The sequence below is a fragment of the Mytilus galloprovincialis genome, chromosome 7 (assembly GCF_965363235.1).
Source record: "Mytilus galloprovincialis chromosome 7, xbMytGall1.hap1.1, whole genome shotgun sequence".
Lineage (NCBI taxonomy): Eukaryota > Metazoa > Mollusca > Bivalvia > Mytilida > Mytilidae > Mytilus > Mytilus galloprovincialis.
The window spans coordinates 50,467,835-50,487,205 of NC_134844.1; the positions used below are offsets into that span (position 1 = coordinate 50,467,835).

Genomic DNA, 19,371 nt, shown 5'->3' on the forward strand with positions numbered 1-19,371 from the left:
CCATTATAATCGTCTATACGCTGTCCTGAATATAAACATGTTTTGTGAGTATTAAATCAGAGAAAAACATCAAATATCTATTATCAACACCAAATTCTCCGAAAAACAAAACAAAACTTAATGGCATTACGAAGCTGTTTCAGAGACATGGAACCGGATTTAGAGGGCAACAATATCATGCATGTACTGGTCTTTGTTACACTTACTTCAAGGATACAAAACTCCCCAAATAAAGTTTGATCTTATGACTACCAACAGGTATACACAAGAACATAATGTCCAAGTCACAATGTATAAAAATTTAACGACTTTAATTTAAAGTAAGGCCTTCGTCAAAGTACGACCTTCATCACAAAGCGTTTGCTCACACCGAACAGCAATCTATAAAGGACCCCAACACATGACTAGTGTCAAGGGGCGGATCCTTCCATTTTAAAAATGGGGGTCCCAACCCAGGATAAAAAGAGGGTTCCAACTATATGTCCCCATTCAAATGCATTGATCGTCCAAAAACAAGGGGGGAATCCAACCACCGGAATCCTCCCCCTGGATCCGCCACTGAGTGTTATTCAATTCAAACAGGAAAACCAAAGTACAATTTATAATAAAAACAAGAAAAAGAGAAACACAAATGAACCACACCAACAAACAATTGTGTTTGAATTAGAAGTACATAAAAACTGAGCAATAAATAAAATGAAATGGATTAAAAGATAGAAAATTAACAATACTTGATCAAATAATCTCTATAAACTCTATCGCGACAAAAGGTCACAGGCTCGACAAATATGATTGTCATAGATACATATTGTTGTGGTGTTTCCAATTGAAAACTGAATTAGATTGCTCACAATCATTTAAGTATATCATTTTAAGGTATCCCTTATATGACGGATTGGCATTTAATGTCTAGTGGAAAGTATTACATGCATATCAGGAAAAGAAACTAATAGGCTTGAATTTTTAACGTGCTATCTGACGAAGTATCTGAGTAACAGGCAGAAAATATTATAAACGTGTGAATTATCGACAATAAAACTAACCTTCTTTGAATCTTTCAATGTCTACCAAGAATACGATTTTTAAAACAATATTTAAATACTGCCTTCAGGATAATGAAGTAGCAAAGTTATCTGACAAGGGTGAACCTTACCTCATTATTTATCAGCAGACGATAATTATATATTCGGGTGTGGACAGGAGGATTTTTTTCCAGATTGACTTTTCATTGTCATGCTTACTTCTTTTCCGGTCAATTATTTTATTCAAAATAAATTACTAATTCTTATCAGGTAAAGATATTCATTTTCAGAATCATCCTGGCTCTTTAACCCTGTCTAAATTAAAAAGTCGTCTGACTCTAATAATTCGTTGCTGGTATTGATACAACACTCTACAAAGATGATATTTTCAGAGAAATATTTTTGTATAAAAGTCGGTCAACATGAACTTTCTTTCTCTAAACTTCTCACACTTAAAATCAGACACATGAGAACCATGGCATTATAAACTTACAAAAGTGTGACAAAATCCAGTCCGAGTTCTTAATAATACAATTAATATTAAATATAACTAATGTAATTTTAGATATAAACTCACAGCTGATTTACAACGACCAAAAACTACAAGGTATGACATTAGAACCTCTAGCTTTCAGGTAGCAAAGTTGTGGAACTCTGATTCAAACATGCACGAAACCTCTCTACATTCATCACATATATTCATTCTTTTTGGGTTTCTGCAAAAACTACGAATCTTTCATCATGAAATATGATTACTTATTTTGAATAATTTCTTCACTCTCTTTAGATCTTGAAATGCTTATAAAACAGATTTTATTCCATTCTATGGGAAAAGTGTGAGTTGACTCAACCAAAAATAGTTTCTACAAATGTCAAGATATCACACTGAAAAAAAAATTGTGGTTGTTATTCCATATCTTTAGTGTGTTTTATTTTAGTATAAGGAAGGGAATTTCTTATTTCCTGATAAGTAAGTAAGCCAAAGTTTATTTTATTTGAAAATATAGGTCGAAGTCTCAAATGGCTGGGTTGAAGTATTTGCGACTAAATTTTGCTGAAAAATGACAAAGTTTCAATGTCAACAGCAGGGGCACACAACTTCAACATACTAGTATTTGTAATCCTTCTGATCAGTTTCAGTGATCTGGGCTGGAAAAAGTATGAATAACTGATTACACAATAGTAGTACCCTCTTACATAAATATTTCTGAAAAATACTTTTTCCTCTAAAGTCCTGAAATAGGGAAAAGTTCCCCATACAATTCCATAATAGCAGGTGCACAGTTTCTACATGCTTACAATCAGTGATAGTGCAAAGTTTCAGGGATCTGGTTTGAAAACTTTCAGGGAGTGATTATACAAAACTTGTACGGTCTTTCATAATTGCTGCTGAAAATAAATGTGTCCATGGTACAGTCTTTAACAAGAGGCTGTCACAACGACAGCAAACCGGATTTATTAACATTTATTTGTGTCCTGGCAATATCACAAGAACCATTACTGATGATTGGTGCAAGTGAAAATCGTCAACATCAAATTTGACCTCCATTTTGTCATAAGTATCAACATATTGAAATTTGAAAAGCTAAGATTGAATGGTTCGTGAGTAAATGCAACAATGTGAATGGAAACACCATTTTACGACCTTTCAAGAACCATAACTCCTGAACGGTAAAAGTCAAAATCGTCATTATTGAACTTGACCTCTATTTTGTCATCAGTAACAACATATTAAAATTTGAAAAGCTTTGGTTGAATGGTTCATGAGAAAATGCACGGACACGACTGGAAACACCATTTTTCAATCTTTCAAGAACCATAACTCCTGAACGGTAAAAGTCAAAATCGTCATTATTGAACTTGACCTCCATTTTGTCATCAGTAACAACATATTAAAATTTGGTAAGCTTTAGTAGAACAGTTCATGCAAATGCACGGACACGACTGGAAACACCATTTTTCAATCTTTCAAGAACCATAACTCCTGAACGGTAAAAGTCAAAATCGTCATTATTGAACCTGACCTCCATTTTGTTATCAGTAAGGGAGCTACCATTTGATTTTTATGGGGGGGGGGGGGGGGGCTAGGATGAAAAATTTTGTCCTGCATTTTTTTTTAGCTGTAATCTCTGTCCTGCCTTTTTATTTTTCACTCTGTTCGGTCCTGCCTTTTTTGTTTTAGTTTATCCTGACTTTTTTTTTTACTTGTCGTCCTGACTTTATTTTTTGCAAGTGTCTCATCCTGCCTTTTCTTTTACCTAAAACTCCTGTCCTGCCTATTTTTTTTCAAATTTCATCCTAGCCCCCTCCCCCCCCCCCATAAAAATCAAATGGTAGCTCCCTAACAACATATTAAAATTTGGGAAGCTTTAGTAGAACAGTTCATGTGTAAATGCGCGGACACGACTGGAAACGCCATTTTACAATCTTTCAAGAACCATAACTCCTGAACGGTAAAAGTCAAAATCGTCATTATTGAACTTGACCTCTATTTTGTCATCAGTAACAACATATTAAAATTTGAAAAGCTTTGGTTGAATGGTTCATGAGAAAATGCACGGACACGACTGGAAACACCCTTTTTCAATCTTTCAAGAACCATAACTCCTGAACGGTAAAAGTCAAAATCGTCATTATTGAACTTGACCTCCATTTTGTCATTAGTAACAACATATTAATATTTGGGAAGCTTTGGTAGAACAGTTCATGCGTAAATGCACGGACACGACTGAAAACTCCATTTTTCAATCTTTCAAGAACCATAACTCCTGAACGGTAAAAGTCAAAATCGCCATTATTGAACTTGACCTTCATTTAGTTGTCAGTAACAACATATTAAAATTTTAAAAGGTTTGGTTGAATGGATTGTGAGTTAATGCACGGACAACATTTGATTGCCGCCCGCCGTATATTCCCAAATCAATAACTCAACATTTTTGTCACAAAAATCCGGTTAAAAATGTGAAAAAAATCTTGAAGAGTTCCATGAAAGCAAGGGCACAATTTCAATCAATGTGCAAGCTACCTGTGAAGTTTCAGGGATCTCGGCTGAAATATGTAGGGATAAATTACTGGTACCCGTTCCGATCAATATTGTCTTTTGATCATGACAGATATTGATGACTTAGTATTTGAGACCACTCTTCTGCACAAATGTCGGTCTATTCAAGTGTTACCAATTATTACCTAAAATTTTGAGTCCAACATCAAGAGGTCTTCCACTCATTATGTTACCATATATCCAAGTAAGAGTGCAATCCTATTGGGCAACCGCTTTTAGGCACACATCTTTTTTATAATAATTTTGACCTTGACCCTTGAGTTATGTAACACAAATTCATTAGGGATTTCCCTTTCTTTATATGTAATCAAATGTCCAAGGAAGGTTGAAATTCCATTTGTTGTACTTAATTTGTAATCCAGAAACCACTGTTGTATGCCAATTTTGGTCTTCTTTCGTGTTGCTTGTTCTAAAGGCTAAGCAACAAGAACCCCACGAAAAACTTGCAGCTCTTCCTCCATCGTTGTTATTTTTGAATTCAGCAAGATTTTTTTTATATTGACCACCAATATACATATGAATAGAAACATAGCATCAATATACATAAAAACAGAAACAACACCTTGGATATGTAAAATAACTTTGAAACATGTGATGGTCATATCCAATGAAAACAGTAGAATGCTACACCATGTTATTTAATAATATAAACTATAATATTGATATGTTTATTTAAGAAATCTATCATTCATACAAATATGTTTATACCAGGTTTTAGCAGAATTTATTGGAATTAATTTATTAAGCATCAAGCTCTCACCATAAACATATATACAAATCCTCAAAAAATTAGCCAAAAATATATATAATATAGAATATACATAAAATGCTGTGCAAATAACAGTCAATAGTATCAACAAATTAGCATTCCAAAAAAACAATATGGAATAAATAAAAATAAGAAATGATAGAAACAATGGTAAACTTAATATAAAAATGATAAAAATAATTATAATTATCTGTTATTGTAAAAATCTAGCTCCAAAAATGTTTCATGTTTTCTCGCTTTTATATAAAGAATCTTGTTACTGTCGATTCAATTTTTTTTCAGGGTATTAAATTTTGTGGCTTGGGGAAAAAAATCATATCCTTGGATTTTTACATTCATGGTTTTATAAATAATCTGAATGAAAACCTATAAGAAATATGTGTTTTGTTAAACACTTAAATGTCTTGTTCTCCTCAAGCCACAAACATGAGTACCCTAAATAAATAATCCACATAATTTATATAAATTATTAAAAAATGATACACCATAATACCAACAAAAGCCTATAAATTTGTGACCTTTCAAATATTTCACGGTCTTTTATTATTGAAGAAAATAAACAAAGTAAATGAACTTTGCATATCTCTTCATTTTAAATATCAATTTTAGTAATATTATTTCATACTACATTAAAAATATAAAATATCCTGCTCAGTAAGCCAAGATGAAGTTAAAAAAAAGCAGTAACTATATTTATTATTGCTGTGCCAGATATCATGTATATCACACATATACATTTTCTCCATGTTATATATATTGTAATAGAAGTCATACTTAAAAACGAAGTTACCGCAACCAAGTAGTTCTTTTAAACAGAATGCTTTTGAACTATTACACCAGGGGCTGGAAACTAATGATTTCACAAACCTTGAAAAACTTGTAAAATTGAAGAAATTAAAAAAAAGACTTGGTGAAAATTACTTCTTGTTTCCACCTATTACACATTCAATATCTACCAGCCAATAGTTGGGCCTTAACATTCAATAGTATCGAGGCCAAGATTTGTGCATTATTGTGAGATCGCTATTCTAGATTTCTTGAACAAATGGGGACTTGTGTAGGATAGTTAAACAAACTTTCAATATATACTACAAAATGACTACTTACTTCATAACATACAGACTGAAATTTTGATTTATCATAATTTATAGCAGTTTTAACAAAAATTACACTAAAAAATTGTATATATTTCTACCAGTCATCTAAGCGTTCTGCTCAAGCTTTTAAATACTGACCAGCATAGGCACCCAAGATTTATATTTAAACAAAAATAAAAGTCATTGCCATTTGTATGGAATATTATTGAACAGAAAACAAATGCATACATTTCTTTGCATTAACATTTGCAAAACAAACAGTGCATGCTAAAAAAATAATAAATTAAGATATTTCCAGAGACATTATAGAAACACGCCAAAATCAGGTTATTTTGAACTTATTTGAAATGACCTATAAATAAATTTGTAGCTATCACAGATTACTTATTTAACTTTCACACCAGCTTCATATGAGACATACCATTTCTTGTAAATAGCTTTTATACTTTGGCTATAAAACTGAAAACATGCATATATGGTCCCTTTGTAATTCAATTGGTCCAGCTTAACAAGTGATTTAAACAAAGCACTTGGAAGATATTGAAAAAGCTGTTTCATTTAAACACACATGAGCGCCTGCTCAGAAAGATTGAGAAACATTCTTCTTCAAGATAAAATAATATTTCAGGAATCGAAATTCAATTTCTGTGTAAGAAGTAATTCTCTCATCGATGCCATGTATGTTGAAATGAAACAGCCCTCAACATAAATATTTGATCATTTGTAAATATCACTTGGTTATGGAAAATTATACAATAATCTTATACATGTATATACATGGTCCCTTTATCATACATAGTTAAAAACTTAACATAAAACAATATCCAAAAATTTATGCCAGGAATGCATTGGTTTTGGTCAAATTCATTTAAAAATCTGCAAGATAACTGTCTGGAAGAAACGTAAACAGTTTAGCAGTGGTCAATTTATACAAAATTCAATGGACACGCTAGTCACATCTTAATTAAACATACTCTGCAAGCAAAACTATATCTTTTCCTTTTAATGATTCAAAATGATAGGTACTCTTTATCTGGTAAAAATGGTCCAAACCCATGCAATGTCATGAATGTAAAAATTGGTCCAAACCTATGCCATTAGCTAACTCATACATGTAACAATTTGATACAAATTGTACACATAATTATCATGCATGTGGCAGGTTGCCGAGGAATGTAAAACTATCTTATATATGTAAAAGTTAAATGGTTCAATTATGAATGCTCTGCACCAATAAATAAAAATATTGTTTGAAACATTATACCATGCATGGTCAGGTATACAAAAGAATGGAAACTTATTATTTATTTTTTTCACATTTCACTTGAATACACTAATGTAAAAATCTGGTCATGATTGTTCAATTATCACATTTGGAAAACTGTACATTAAAATTTGTTATTGTTGACATGATATGACATGATTAAAGGGAGATAACTTTGAATGTCAAACTCTCCTCCAATTTGGTTTAAGAACTATAGTTGCACCCAATGTCATATCATGTAAACAATACACATTTGCACTAAAATCTAATCCTTCAAGCTATACTGAATATCATATTTAAATTTACTATCAATATAGTCCTTGATTCTAGTCTAATATGGCAAATATTTCTAGCTTCTTTCTACGTTCAATTCTATCAAAATGATTCAAAAAGATTTTCAACGAGATCTAGCTTAATGACACAAGAATATTTCTCGTTAATAATATATCCAAAAGAACAATAATTCTTCCTTTAAAGACTTTAAAAAATGTTGTTGTTGCAAAATTGTATAAATTTTTTCTAAGAAAAATCTATTAATAATTTCCAATGATTTACCCATGTTTTTCAGTAGTCATATAAATAAGCTCCACTTCATATACAATAAAATCATTTTTTTTATTCTAAAATTTTCAGCAGAACCGCAACATTCATAGATAAAACTTATTTTTGTTACTTCCCCTTTTTAAACATATCCATATCTGTCAAAATTTCATGTGAATAAATTTTGGCGGAAGCAAAGCAGTTTGATTTTGACCATCCCATCCCACATTTTTCTCCTCACTCACATCCTCAACAAATGATTAAATACTGATATCATGTGTTATTAATGAATTAAATTAGCATAAAAGTTTGATCAGATGAAAGGTCTTCAATCTTCTTGTGGCTTGTTCACCTGCAAGTCTTTGAACATCAGACATGCAAAAATTGTCATCACCATTTTTGGTTTAACTTCAACAATGTCCTCAGGAAGAGCATACACTTTTGCTCCAATTTTCCTTGCCATAGAAATAGCATATTTAGCATTTGACAATCGATCCTGCAAAGTAAAGGATTTGTATTAATGCAATAATTTTTTATTTTTTTTTTTTATAAATCTAATTATATTATAATAAAATAACATTACATGGAAGTTTCATACGATTCAGTAGTTTTGAATGGCTGTCAAAGACATTCCAAATGTTACAATTTATTTCTGTTTGAAATACAACATCTGTGACAACATTAAAACAAAACATAAAGAACAAAAGAACATTAAAAAAATAGATAAAGAACAAAACACTTGATTTAACTCGTAAAATTAATGGTTGTAGTATAAAAATGCAATTATAAGAGTTTTTTTATTTATTTCATTGGGGCGTAAAAGTATTATACATATACACATTTTTAGCAGAAAAAATGTTCTTCTGTCAAGGCTTTTACAGCCTAATAAAATTACAAAAACAAGCAATCAATTCTTAAATAAACTATTTCAAATTATTTTTGAAATAAGTCATCACTGATAGCTTTGTGATTTTTGTTGGTATAGCTGTACGTTTATGGGACATTTTGTTTCTGTGTAATCATCTATGAAATTTTCATTTCTTTAATTATCTCCCTTTACTTGCATTTTTAATTATTCACATTTTGTATATGTAAAAATATAATTGTTAAATATATCACTGGCCTATCTTTTCCTTTATGAGCTACACGTTAAAACTTAGAAATGCCATGTTGAAGGCATGAAAAGACATAAATATATTTAAAAGGAAAAAGTTTCAGACAATACAAACATTTCAACTGATCTTTATCTGAATGAAAGTTGATACATTGAGATTTAACTGAATGTTTAACTTACCTCTTCATTAGAACAATCTTTGACTAAATCAAAGTTGACCATATTTCTTTTGATGTTTAACCTACCTCTTCATTAGAACAATCTTTGACTAAATCAAAGTTGACCATATTTCTTGTTTAACCTACCTCTTCATTAGAACAATCTTTGACTAAATCAACCTACCTCTTCATTAGAACAATCTTTGACTAAATCAAAGTTGACCATATTTCTTTTGATGTTTAACCTACCTCTTCATTAGAACAATCTTTGACTAAATCAAAGTTGACCATATTTCTTTTAATGCAGTCAATTAAATCTAATATGGCTCTGCTGTCATTGAGAGATGTATCTTGGAATGAGCGTAATGATGTTTTCTTTCCACCTTCCTTCAACTGAAATTAGGCAACGTAAATATAGTAAACAATATTAAACATCTATCATATATAATGTATGATTTAGAATTCTGAATACCCAGCACATTTCTGGAATAATGTTAATTCTGTGTAGTAAGTGTGCAAAAGGTTATCAAAATTAAACTTACAGGTATATGTTCATGTACCTGTGCCAAGTAGAAACTTTCAGTTGTTCTAATTCTGTATGCATTTATACAGATTCTGACCAGTTAAATGAATTTTTATTTATTGGTGTTTATTGCCACATTCAACGCAGTTGGCTTTTCTGTGGCGGTCAGTTCTTTTTTATTGGTGGAAGAATTCTTCTGTTGTTACGTAGCTGTCTCATTGATAGAATATATAGTTCACACTACTCAAGTATTCTGAAATTCAAAACACTTGTTTCCCTCAAATAAATTAAGGTCTCTGATTTTTAAAGCCTATACAAAGCCAGTGATTGGTGTTTGCCTGCATCAGAAACATCGAAAATAATATTCCCATAGCAGAAAAACAAAGTATATAGGGTATGCATCCATGGCACAAGATCCATACATGAATGGCATAAACAGAACAAACTAGAGGCTCTAAAGAGCCTGTGTCGCTCACCTTGGTCTATGTGAATATTAAACAAAGGACACACTGTCAGATGGATTCAAGACAAAATTGTGGTTTGGTGATGGTGATGTGTTTGTAGATCTTACTTTACTGAACATTTGTGCTGCTTACAATTATCTCTATCTATAATGAACTTGGTCCAGTAGTTACAGTGGAAAATGTTAGTAAAATTTTACAAAAATGACTATATAAAGGGCAATAACTTCTTAGGGGGTCAATTGACCATTTTGGTCATGTTGACTTCTTTTCAGGTCTTACTTTGCTGTACATTATTGCTGTTTACAGTTTATCTCTATCTATAATAATATTCAAGATAATAACCAAAAACAGCAAAATGTCCTTAAAATTACAAATTCAGGGGCAGCAACCCAACAAAGGGTTGTCCGATTGGTCTGTAAATTTCAGGGCAGATAGATCTTGACATGATTAACAATTTTACACCTGTCAGATTTGCTCTAAATGCTTTGGTTTTTGAGTTATAACCCAAAAACTACATTTTACCCCTTTGTTCTATTTTAGCCGTGGCGGCCATCTTGGTTGGAAGACCGAGTCACAGGACAAACTTTTTTAACTAGATACCCCAAAGATGATTGTGGCCAAGTTTGGATTAATTTGGCCCTGTAGTTTCAGAGAAGAAGATTTTTGTAAAAGATTACTGGGATTTACGAAACATGGTTAAAAATTGACTATAAAGGGCAATAACTCCTAAAGGGGTCAACTGACCATTTCGGTCATGTTGACTGATTTGTAAATCTTACTTTGCTGAACATTATTGCTGTTTACAGTTTATCTCTATCTATAATAATGTTCAAGATAATAACCAAAAACAGCAAAATTTCCTTAAAATTACCAATTCAGGGGCAGCAACCCAACAACAGGTTGTCCGATTCATCTGAAAATTTCAGGGCAGATAGATCTTGACTTCATCAACAATTTTACCCCTGTCAGATTTGCTCTAAATGCTTTGGTTTTTGAGTTATAAGCAAAAAACTGCATTTTACCCCATTGTTCTATTTTTAGCCATGGCGGCCATCTTGGTTGGTTGGCCGGGTCACCGGACACATTTTTTAAACTAGATACCCCAATGATGATTGTGGCCAAGTTTGGTTTAATTTGGCCCAGTAGTTTCAGAGGAGAAGATTTTTGTAAAAGTTAACGACGACGGACGCCGGACGACGCCTGACGCCAGACGCAAAGTGATGGGAAAAGCTCACTTGGCCCTTCGGGCCAGGTGAGCTAAAAATAGCAAAGGAACAGCACTAGTATTGATGTTCTTCATCTCAAGGTCACAGTTAGTCTTACTAACCTTTCCATTGGCCCATTCTGTAATAGCCTTGTCATTGATTGGTGAATCACTTCCAGATATCTTAGTTAACAGTGATAATGTGTATCCTCTCATCAACTGCCATACCAAAGCTAAACAGAAAACATGTAAAGATTTAAATTCAGTTACCACTCAGATACACTTTAACTATGTAGTCAACGTATAAGGTTTTATTTAATAAAAATAAAAGTAAATAAATTAAAAATGAAAAAAAATTATTTGAAATTAAATCTTGATGTTTAAAAGTAACTAAGAGATGTGAGTATGGTCTTAGAACTGGAGTTTAGAAAGTTGACAAAGTTGACATATAACTTGACACTAAATTTGTTGGATGTTCACTGAATGATACTTTAGTCTGGGAGAACATGAATTATTTATTAATTGTAATTGGATTTGAACTACATTTTAGTAACAGGGAGTACTCTTGTTATTGGTGATTTGTGTCTATTACTTTCAGCAAATTGTTTTAGTGCTGATCCTTTGAGTTGAGCCAATTACACTATTGTTCTTTATGTGAATGTCCCAAGTCAAGAGCCTGTAGTTCTGTGGTTGTTATAAGTTAGACTGAATAAAACTTCCTAAAACATATCTTTTTTTTAAATTTTAATTCAGATTGTCCAGATAATTCCCCAGACTCTCCTGGTACAAATTCATACAGCCAAGATCTTACCTAATGTAAGTGTTTCATTTCCCTCAAGAATATCCTGACCACCAATTCCAACCAATGAAAACTTGCATTGTTTTCCTAATTCTACTGCATAGTTGCAATTCTCTGAAATAAAAAGAAACCCAATTAAATCTAAAATCCTTCTATCAAATGATATATCAGGACAAAAAATAAATTATATTTTCATTTTAAACACACAAATTCTGTACAACTAATCAACAAGATTTCCCCCCGCTCAAATATTTAATTACATTAAAAAAAAAAAATCCCAAAAACTTCCATTTTATAGTAATATTGAGAAAATCCATACTATGGGAGACAACTCTTAACAAATATTTACATTGATAGCATTATTTCATCGTTCCTTCTGTTCAAGGAAGACATTTAGACAGTACTCAAGATATTCCCTTGACGGCTTAAATCTGTTACTGTTAATTCAGAAATTATTAAGAGGTTTTATTCATGCAATTATGCAACTGGGTCGGTATCGCAATGAAAAACGTTAGTGTAAAGAATTATTGCCATAACGTCTAACGACTTATTATGTTTTTTCTATTATTCTTATATATCCCTTTCAGAAAAAGGACCTACCTTTTAAATGCAACTGAAAATTTCTGTAATTAAATACATTATGAAACACACCATTAATATGGCTTCTATTAACCAAAGATACATTAGGAGAGAACTCCATTTATAACAATATTACCTAAATACAATAAGATACTTATTTCTTGACACAACTTAATTTTTTTAACAGCCATACCTAATTTTTCAAAATTAACTCTCATCTTATTGAATTTCTTGACAACTTTGTTCCAGTCAACACAGCCTGGTTTGATATGGTCATACAGTTGGAAAATGACATGTCCATCTTTAAGGTCATTGTATAGGTATGATACAAAGGGATTAACACCCATACTGTTCATCCAGTTTCTGTATGCTGAAAGTAAATAGATTCAATATTAGTCTTTTATTGTCAATTATAGCTACAATTTTTCTAATTATATAAAAATTCTTTAAAACATACAGTTCTTATAAAGGGAAGCTGTGATCTCCCCTTAATGTTTTCAGCATTTTCTAAGTGAAAATTGGATCATGCAGAGCTCCAGATAAGCTGCGTATTTGCGTGATCACGCAATACAAATAATAAAAAACCCAATGCAATTGCCCATTGCAGGGTTCAATAACCCAATTAATTCAAAGGAAAACCCAATTATAAGCCAAAACCATGAGTTCTCAATCCTTTTATAGGCTACCATTTGCGTTATTTACCCTTATCTGTTTACAGTCATCGCGTAAACTATTTTTATAATATTTATAATTGGAAATGTCCTTTCGTTCTAAAAATAGATTCCTGCATCAAGTAGCTGAAATGGGTTCCTGTTAGAGTTTTCCGTTGCTCAATAGGTACACATGTTTTTGAAAACATTTCGATCTTTTCGGCGTTCATCCAATTAGCGTGTTTCATGTAGTCATATTTCTTCGCATTGCTCGTGATTTATCATAGCATGCATTGAATTAAAACGAAAGTGAATGTTCGGTAAAAATATTGAATAGAAGCATGTTTTTTTCTGCTTCTTTTGAAAAGCTGAGGGAAAGTTATGATAACAAGACTCAGCCAGTGTTTAAAGGAAGCGTCCATCGAACACACGGGCGTGTGTGCGTACCTTAACGGGAACATTGCTTATAAAAACAGGGTTTCCTCAAAAACGAAATCAGTTGGAAAAAGTAAAAAGCCAAATCAATTATGACATCATAAAGCATCAGAAACCAAAAGTTCTGATAAAAGACAACTAAACCCAGATTTATGAAAATTGGAATAAAACAGAAACATTCAAGTATAATTAGAGTTTATAAACAAATTTTTTTTCTTCATTTTACGGTTAATTTATGAATACACACACAGGCACTGGTCTCAGAATTTATTATATAAAGGTATAAGACGAGTGCCTGTGAATACACATATCCGTTTTTTTTACAGTTTACATGAGGAAATACAAAACTGGCAGAAGGTTTGAAACGGAACACAAATTAACCTACAATTGCTCCTCAGTGAATAAACCAAATAAAACAGCTAACAATAACCCTAACCCTAACCCTAAACCAAATAAAACAGCTAAACAAAGAAAGAAACATATTTAAGATGGAAAAAAATCTGTGAAAACTAGTGGATTTTTTTTTCAAAGAAAACTATCTATATTTCATAGACATAAGAAGATGTGGTATCAGTGCCTATGAGACATCTCTTCATTTCACATTTTCATGCTAATTTTACATTTTTCTGGTTTTTTTTTATATTTAGAAATATTTTCATATCTAAAAAGTTATAAATCCACTCGACACAACAACAATTTTAATTGTGCATATGGATAAAACAATTTTATCTTACTGAATCCACTCTATATTCATAAACCAAACCTAAAAACACATGAAGAATTATCAAACTACACCTACTTTTCTCTTCCCTTGTTTCTTCAATTTCGACAAATTCAATGTCTTCTGGAGGCACTAGAGCAGGATATGTGTTGAACAAGTTAGCAACAAAAGCAAGATTCAATTTAACATTGCCAGTCACAACATCTTTAGGTCCAACAAAACTACGACATCCAATCTTGTCAGCCTCACATAACATAGCCTCAGCTCTCATGGTATCATCATTCTCCTGTTAGTTTATAAAATATTTTATGAAAATAAACCTCTCATGAAGAAACTGATCTCACAGATATAATCATATCAAATGGAATTATTTGACATAAACAATTTATATTCTGTAAATCAACTTTGAGCCATGAAGTGCTATTAAAATTCCTATCTGATTTCAATACAGATTCTATATCTAGGCTTGGGAGAATGTAGGCTTAAATTCCATTGGACTATAAAAACCAGAACAGAAAACTGAATAGAGTGTTGTCAGATCTGTGTGTTGCAGCATGTACTTCAATCAAATTTTAAAATTCTAGCTTTTTAGTCTGTTTCCTAATATTTAAGATATAAAGCTCTAATGGAAAAAGAACATTTAAAATTAGGCCAACATTAAAAATATCTGTGTTTCCCCTCCCCGACTGGGGTTATCAGGGTATGGGTAGGTAGGTAGCAAATTATTTTATTTTATTTCTTGATATAATTTTTCTATATTGAATTCAACAGGTAATATCAGTCAAGAAAAGTGGGGTATTCCCTGTATTCAGTGTACACCTCAGTTTTCTGGTGTTAAAAACAGTATACAGGGACCTCCTTTTTTCCTATTCATTTTATGGTATGAAATCTACAAAAGCACACATTCTTCATGTGATAACAATGTTTAATGAAAGCAAGTGTTTAATTAGTTAAAATTCAAGCTTATTTCAAGTCTAATTTGATGCATAACTCACAATAAAACAATTCCTGTGTTCACCAATTCATACCTTGATCATCAATTATGAGATGACAAAAAGATATGTTAATCACTTGGGAATTAAAATTCAATGAATAAAAATGTTCAATAGAAGTGAACATAATTCAGTTATGTTCAGTTACACATGGATCATTCAGCTTGGTCAATTAATTCCTAAACAAAAGATTTGTATGTTTTTTTTCGAGTTCTAGAAAAAACAAGGCTTCACTTATTCATGTTTTGTTGTACCTAGAATTCTTTGAGTATTTACAAATTCAACTGATGTTTAACCTAAAACGTGCCCTTTTGTAAATTTCATGCCATAAATTAAAAAATAAAAACACATTTAAACTGGTCTTGTTTACACCAGAAATCAGGGAGGCTCCCTGAAAGCAGGGAATTCACGTATCCAACATTTTCTGACTTGTGCCCAACCTGTTCGAAGTCGAAGACAAAGTAGATTGATTTCAAAGCACGATTCAGACCATTTTTACTCAAAGATTGTATCCTTTAAATATGAACAGAGGTTAAAGACAAAGCCAATCAAGGTGCACTCAGTGGGTTGAAAGATGCTTCAGATTTTTTATTTTCTAATATCACCCTTGCACACAGCACAAATCGTGTGGCAAGGCTTATGTTTGTTTTCCTTGATTCCGAATCATATAGACGCTTCAATGCAAAAAATGCCTTGATTTAAAACGCTTGTTGACTACAGCATCGGAAAGGTATGACAAAAAACCAACGCACGTTTACTACAGCATCAGAAAGATATCACCATAAACCAACATAGCCAAAAAAAATTTTGGACAAGAATGGCCAATAAAATTTTTCAAGTCGCGGCGATTTTACCGGGTCGGTCGGGGGAGGGGAAACAAACAATATTTTATTTTTGGCCTTAAATGCTAAATAATCTTACTACTGTGATACAACTTAGCACTAAGGAAACATAATTTAATTTTGGATGCAGCGCATCTTCTGATTGGCTGACGTTATTTTGTTATTAGCCCATAGACATAATTTAGTCATGTGACCGTGATGTCATCAACGTTTTTTCATGGTTTTCTACGGTTTAAAATGGAATTTAGAATTAAATTATAAGAAATGACTGTAATATTTTTTCTGTCTATTCGAAATAACATAAAAAATGTGGTGCACACTGTTAAATAACCCGCTACGCGCGTTATTCAGTGTGCACCAAATTTTTTATGTTATTTCTTCATAGACAAAAAAAATATTACTGTCATTCCTTAAATAACTTTCTCAAATGTTTGCCTACTCATTTAACCCAAAAACTAAATAATGTGTTAAAAACAAAGTTTAAAATGAATTCAACTTACACTCATTGGAGCTAAGGATACTCCGCTGTCTTTTGGTGAAATCTGGTTCAACAAATGACTGTATGCCTCGGAATCCTGAGAAAAAATAAGGATACATGTATGGGTGGTTTAATTATAATCTAAACATTGTGCTTACTGTGTTGCATTTTGTTTATTTTCAGTTTAGTATGTTCACAGACTCATGACCATTTGGGGCTTCACATATTGTATAGACAATTCAGTACTATTCACAAAATTCCGTCTGCAGTCTATCCAATACCTAATGAATTATTTCCATATATATTGAACTCGTATAAATGAACTTCAAAATGTACTGGACAGACCTCAAGTACATACAGAGAGACAAAACAGTACTTAATTTTAGACAGAAGACAAGCTAGTAAGTTACCAAGATTGCTGCATATTTCGTGATTATACCATTTAGAAACATTTAACATGACCAACTTGGTTTATACTGTCATTTCGGGGCCTTTTATAGCTGACTATGCGGTATTGGCTTTGCTCATTTTTGAAGGCCGTACGGTGACCTATAGTTGCTAATTTCTGTGTCATTTTGTCTCTTGTGGAGATTTGTCTTATTGGCAATCATACCACATCTTCTTTTTAATATAAACAGCTATTTCTGTACAAAATTTAAGTAATAGTTATGAAACAACTTGACATCCTATTTTTAGATTGTTATTTTGTTGTGACCAATATACATATTTTTTTTATCTATAAGGTCAATTGTGTCAATTGGATATTTAATTTCAAAATATAAATATAAATAATGCAAAAATCTTTTTTTTATTTAAATATATTGCTGCTGTGTGTGCTGTTACCATGACATTTTCATTTACAAAAGCATAATTTTTTATCAAAATGATAATCCATCAAAAAGTAAACCATAACATACCTTGATATCTCCCCCAAAGTTTGCAATCTGTCTGTTAATGCCAGCATTTCTGAGATGATAATTAACCCATCGGATTAGGATTTGTTCTGGGGATAATTTCAGAAGATCAGCCTGTTCTTCACCTTCTTCCAACAGTAACACAAGTCCTGGATGATTCATCAAGTTGATATCACTCAACAAACCAATCTGTTAAAACAAACAAATTTCAATAAAAGTCTTTTAGAAAGTAGTGAAAATTAAAAACAAAGTAGGGTTCTTATTTCTTGAAAATGTTCTCAATGTATAGTTTTATGTAAATGACATGCAGGCGAGAGGTTTAGCTGGCTATAGAGCCAGGTTTGGTCCGCTATTTTCAACATAGGAAAATGCCTGTGCCAGGTCAGGAAATGTGATAGTCATTGTCTATTTGTTTGATGTGTTTTGAGCTTTTGGTGTTGCCGTTTTAATGTGTACTTTTCGCTTTGAATTTTCCTCGCAGTTGGAGTTTTTAATATTCTACTTTTTTCTTATTGGGAAAAATGCAAGGGTATAGGTTTTGAAAAAATCTATAAAACTCAGTTTTTTGTTGAGTTAACAATCTGTTCAAGATGGAAGTGAATAAACATCATAGCTTGTGTATTAGGGTTGCAAATTCACTTAATTATACCCCACAACTCCTTCCATTCATATAATTTCTTTATTTCTATAAATCTAAACAGAAAAAAAATAAGCAAATTGCAAATCAAATAATTTGCAATTTAAACCATGTGGGGTCCGAAAATACTTTACCTTGATGACTTGCCACAAGAGACCAAGAACCAAATGTTGTTTTCCGTCCATTAAATCTTGGGCACCAATATTGACAATATTACATCCTATAGAACTAGCAGAGTTTAAGGCTAACACATGGTTCTCGTGCATCTTGTACACACTTATTTTGTCATCTAAGTTGATTGTTCTTTCATCAATGGTGTCTGGGACTGAGCAATTGATCAATTTACTGTAAAGACAAATATCTTATTAATTTAGTTTTCAACAATATAATAATTGTATAACTTCTTAACCATGCTTATAGTCTAATTTTCTTGTTAATCAGATGATATGAATTCAGCAATTTTAATATATTGTGCCGTAATAAAATTGAGTAACTTTGATTTCGTTTGCAAGAATACTGGTACATTGTAATAGCCTTTCAAAGAATCAAAGAAACTTGATGCAGGTATTTTACATAAATAGATACCGTGATAATGCAATTCAAATGTGATGCAATCTTATTAATTAAAGTTCATGCATTTGGCAAAATAATATATGTGTGAAAATAAAAATTCTTTGGACTATATGACTTTTTATAAGGTCACACAATCTGGAAATCTCTTGCTTTTAAAAAGTTCTGTTACAGCTTTTCAAAGTAATTTTGAGTTCTTCACTTGATAAAGTATGGTGATAGAATCCACTTGCATTATGAGTTCATGCATATGGCAATTGGATTTTATGTGAATACTTCGACTATAAATATGTTTTTTAATAAATTTGGATAAAAGAAATCAGTGTCTTTGAAGAGTGACTGATAGGTGCAAGACAGAATGTTATATGGTTAAACACTGCTTTTATTTGCAAAAGACTATTCCTCCACATCTTATTTTTAAGGCAAAAGCTCACTACATCAGAGTATGTAAGAACATATTTTGTACCACCAGAACATATCATAATGCCTTTTAAATGTAGTTGAACAACCATTACTCCAAATTCTAATTGCTATCAGT

The 19,371-nt window shown here is 31.8% G+C and overlaps 1 protein-coding gene across 1 annotated transcript in view; it reads right to left on the reverse strand.

Moving 5' to 3' along the window:
• Positions 1 to 7,844: 7,844 nt before the first annotated feature.
• Positions 7,845 to 19,371, reverse strand: part of LOC143083217 (plastin-3-like) — a 32,568-nt gene continuing 21,041 nt past the window's right edge. The window contains exons 5-13 of the mRNA XM_076259472.1: positions 18,398 to 18,608; positions 17,630 to 17,815; positions 16,735 to 16,809; positions 14,479 to 14,686; positions 12,788 to 12,964; positions 12,028 to 12,129; positions 11,340 to 11,449; positions 9,275 to 9,418; positions 7,845 to 8,249 (exon numbers count right to left, since the gene is read on the reverse strand). Of these exons, the coding sequence (XP_076115587.1) occupies positions 8,082 to 8,249; positions 9,275 to 9,418; positions 11,340 to 11,449; positions 12,028 to 12,129; positions 12,788 to 12,964; positions 14,479 to 14,686; positions 16,735 to 16,809; positions 17,630 to 17,815; positions 18,398 to 18,608 (1,381 nt within the window). The 3' untranslated portion in view covers positions 7,845 to 8,081. The remainder of the gene's footprint in view (positions 8,250 to 9,274; positions 9,419 to 11,339; positions 11,450 to 12,027; positions 12,130 to 12,787; positions 12,965 to 14,478; positions 14,687 to 16,734; positions 16,810 to 17,629; positions 17,816 to 18,397; positions 18,609 to 19,371) is intronic.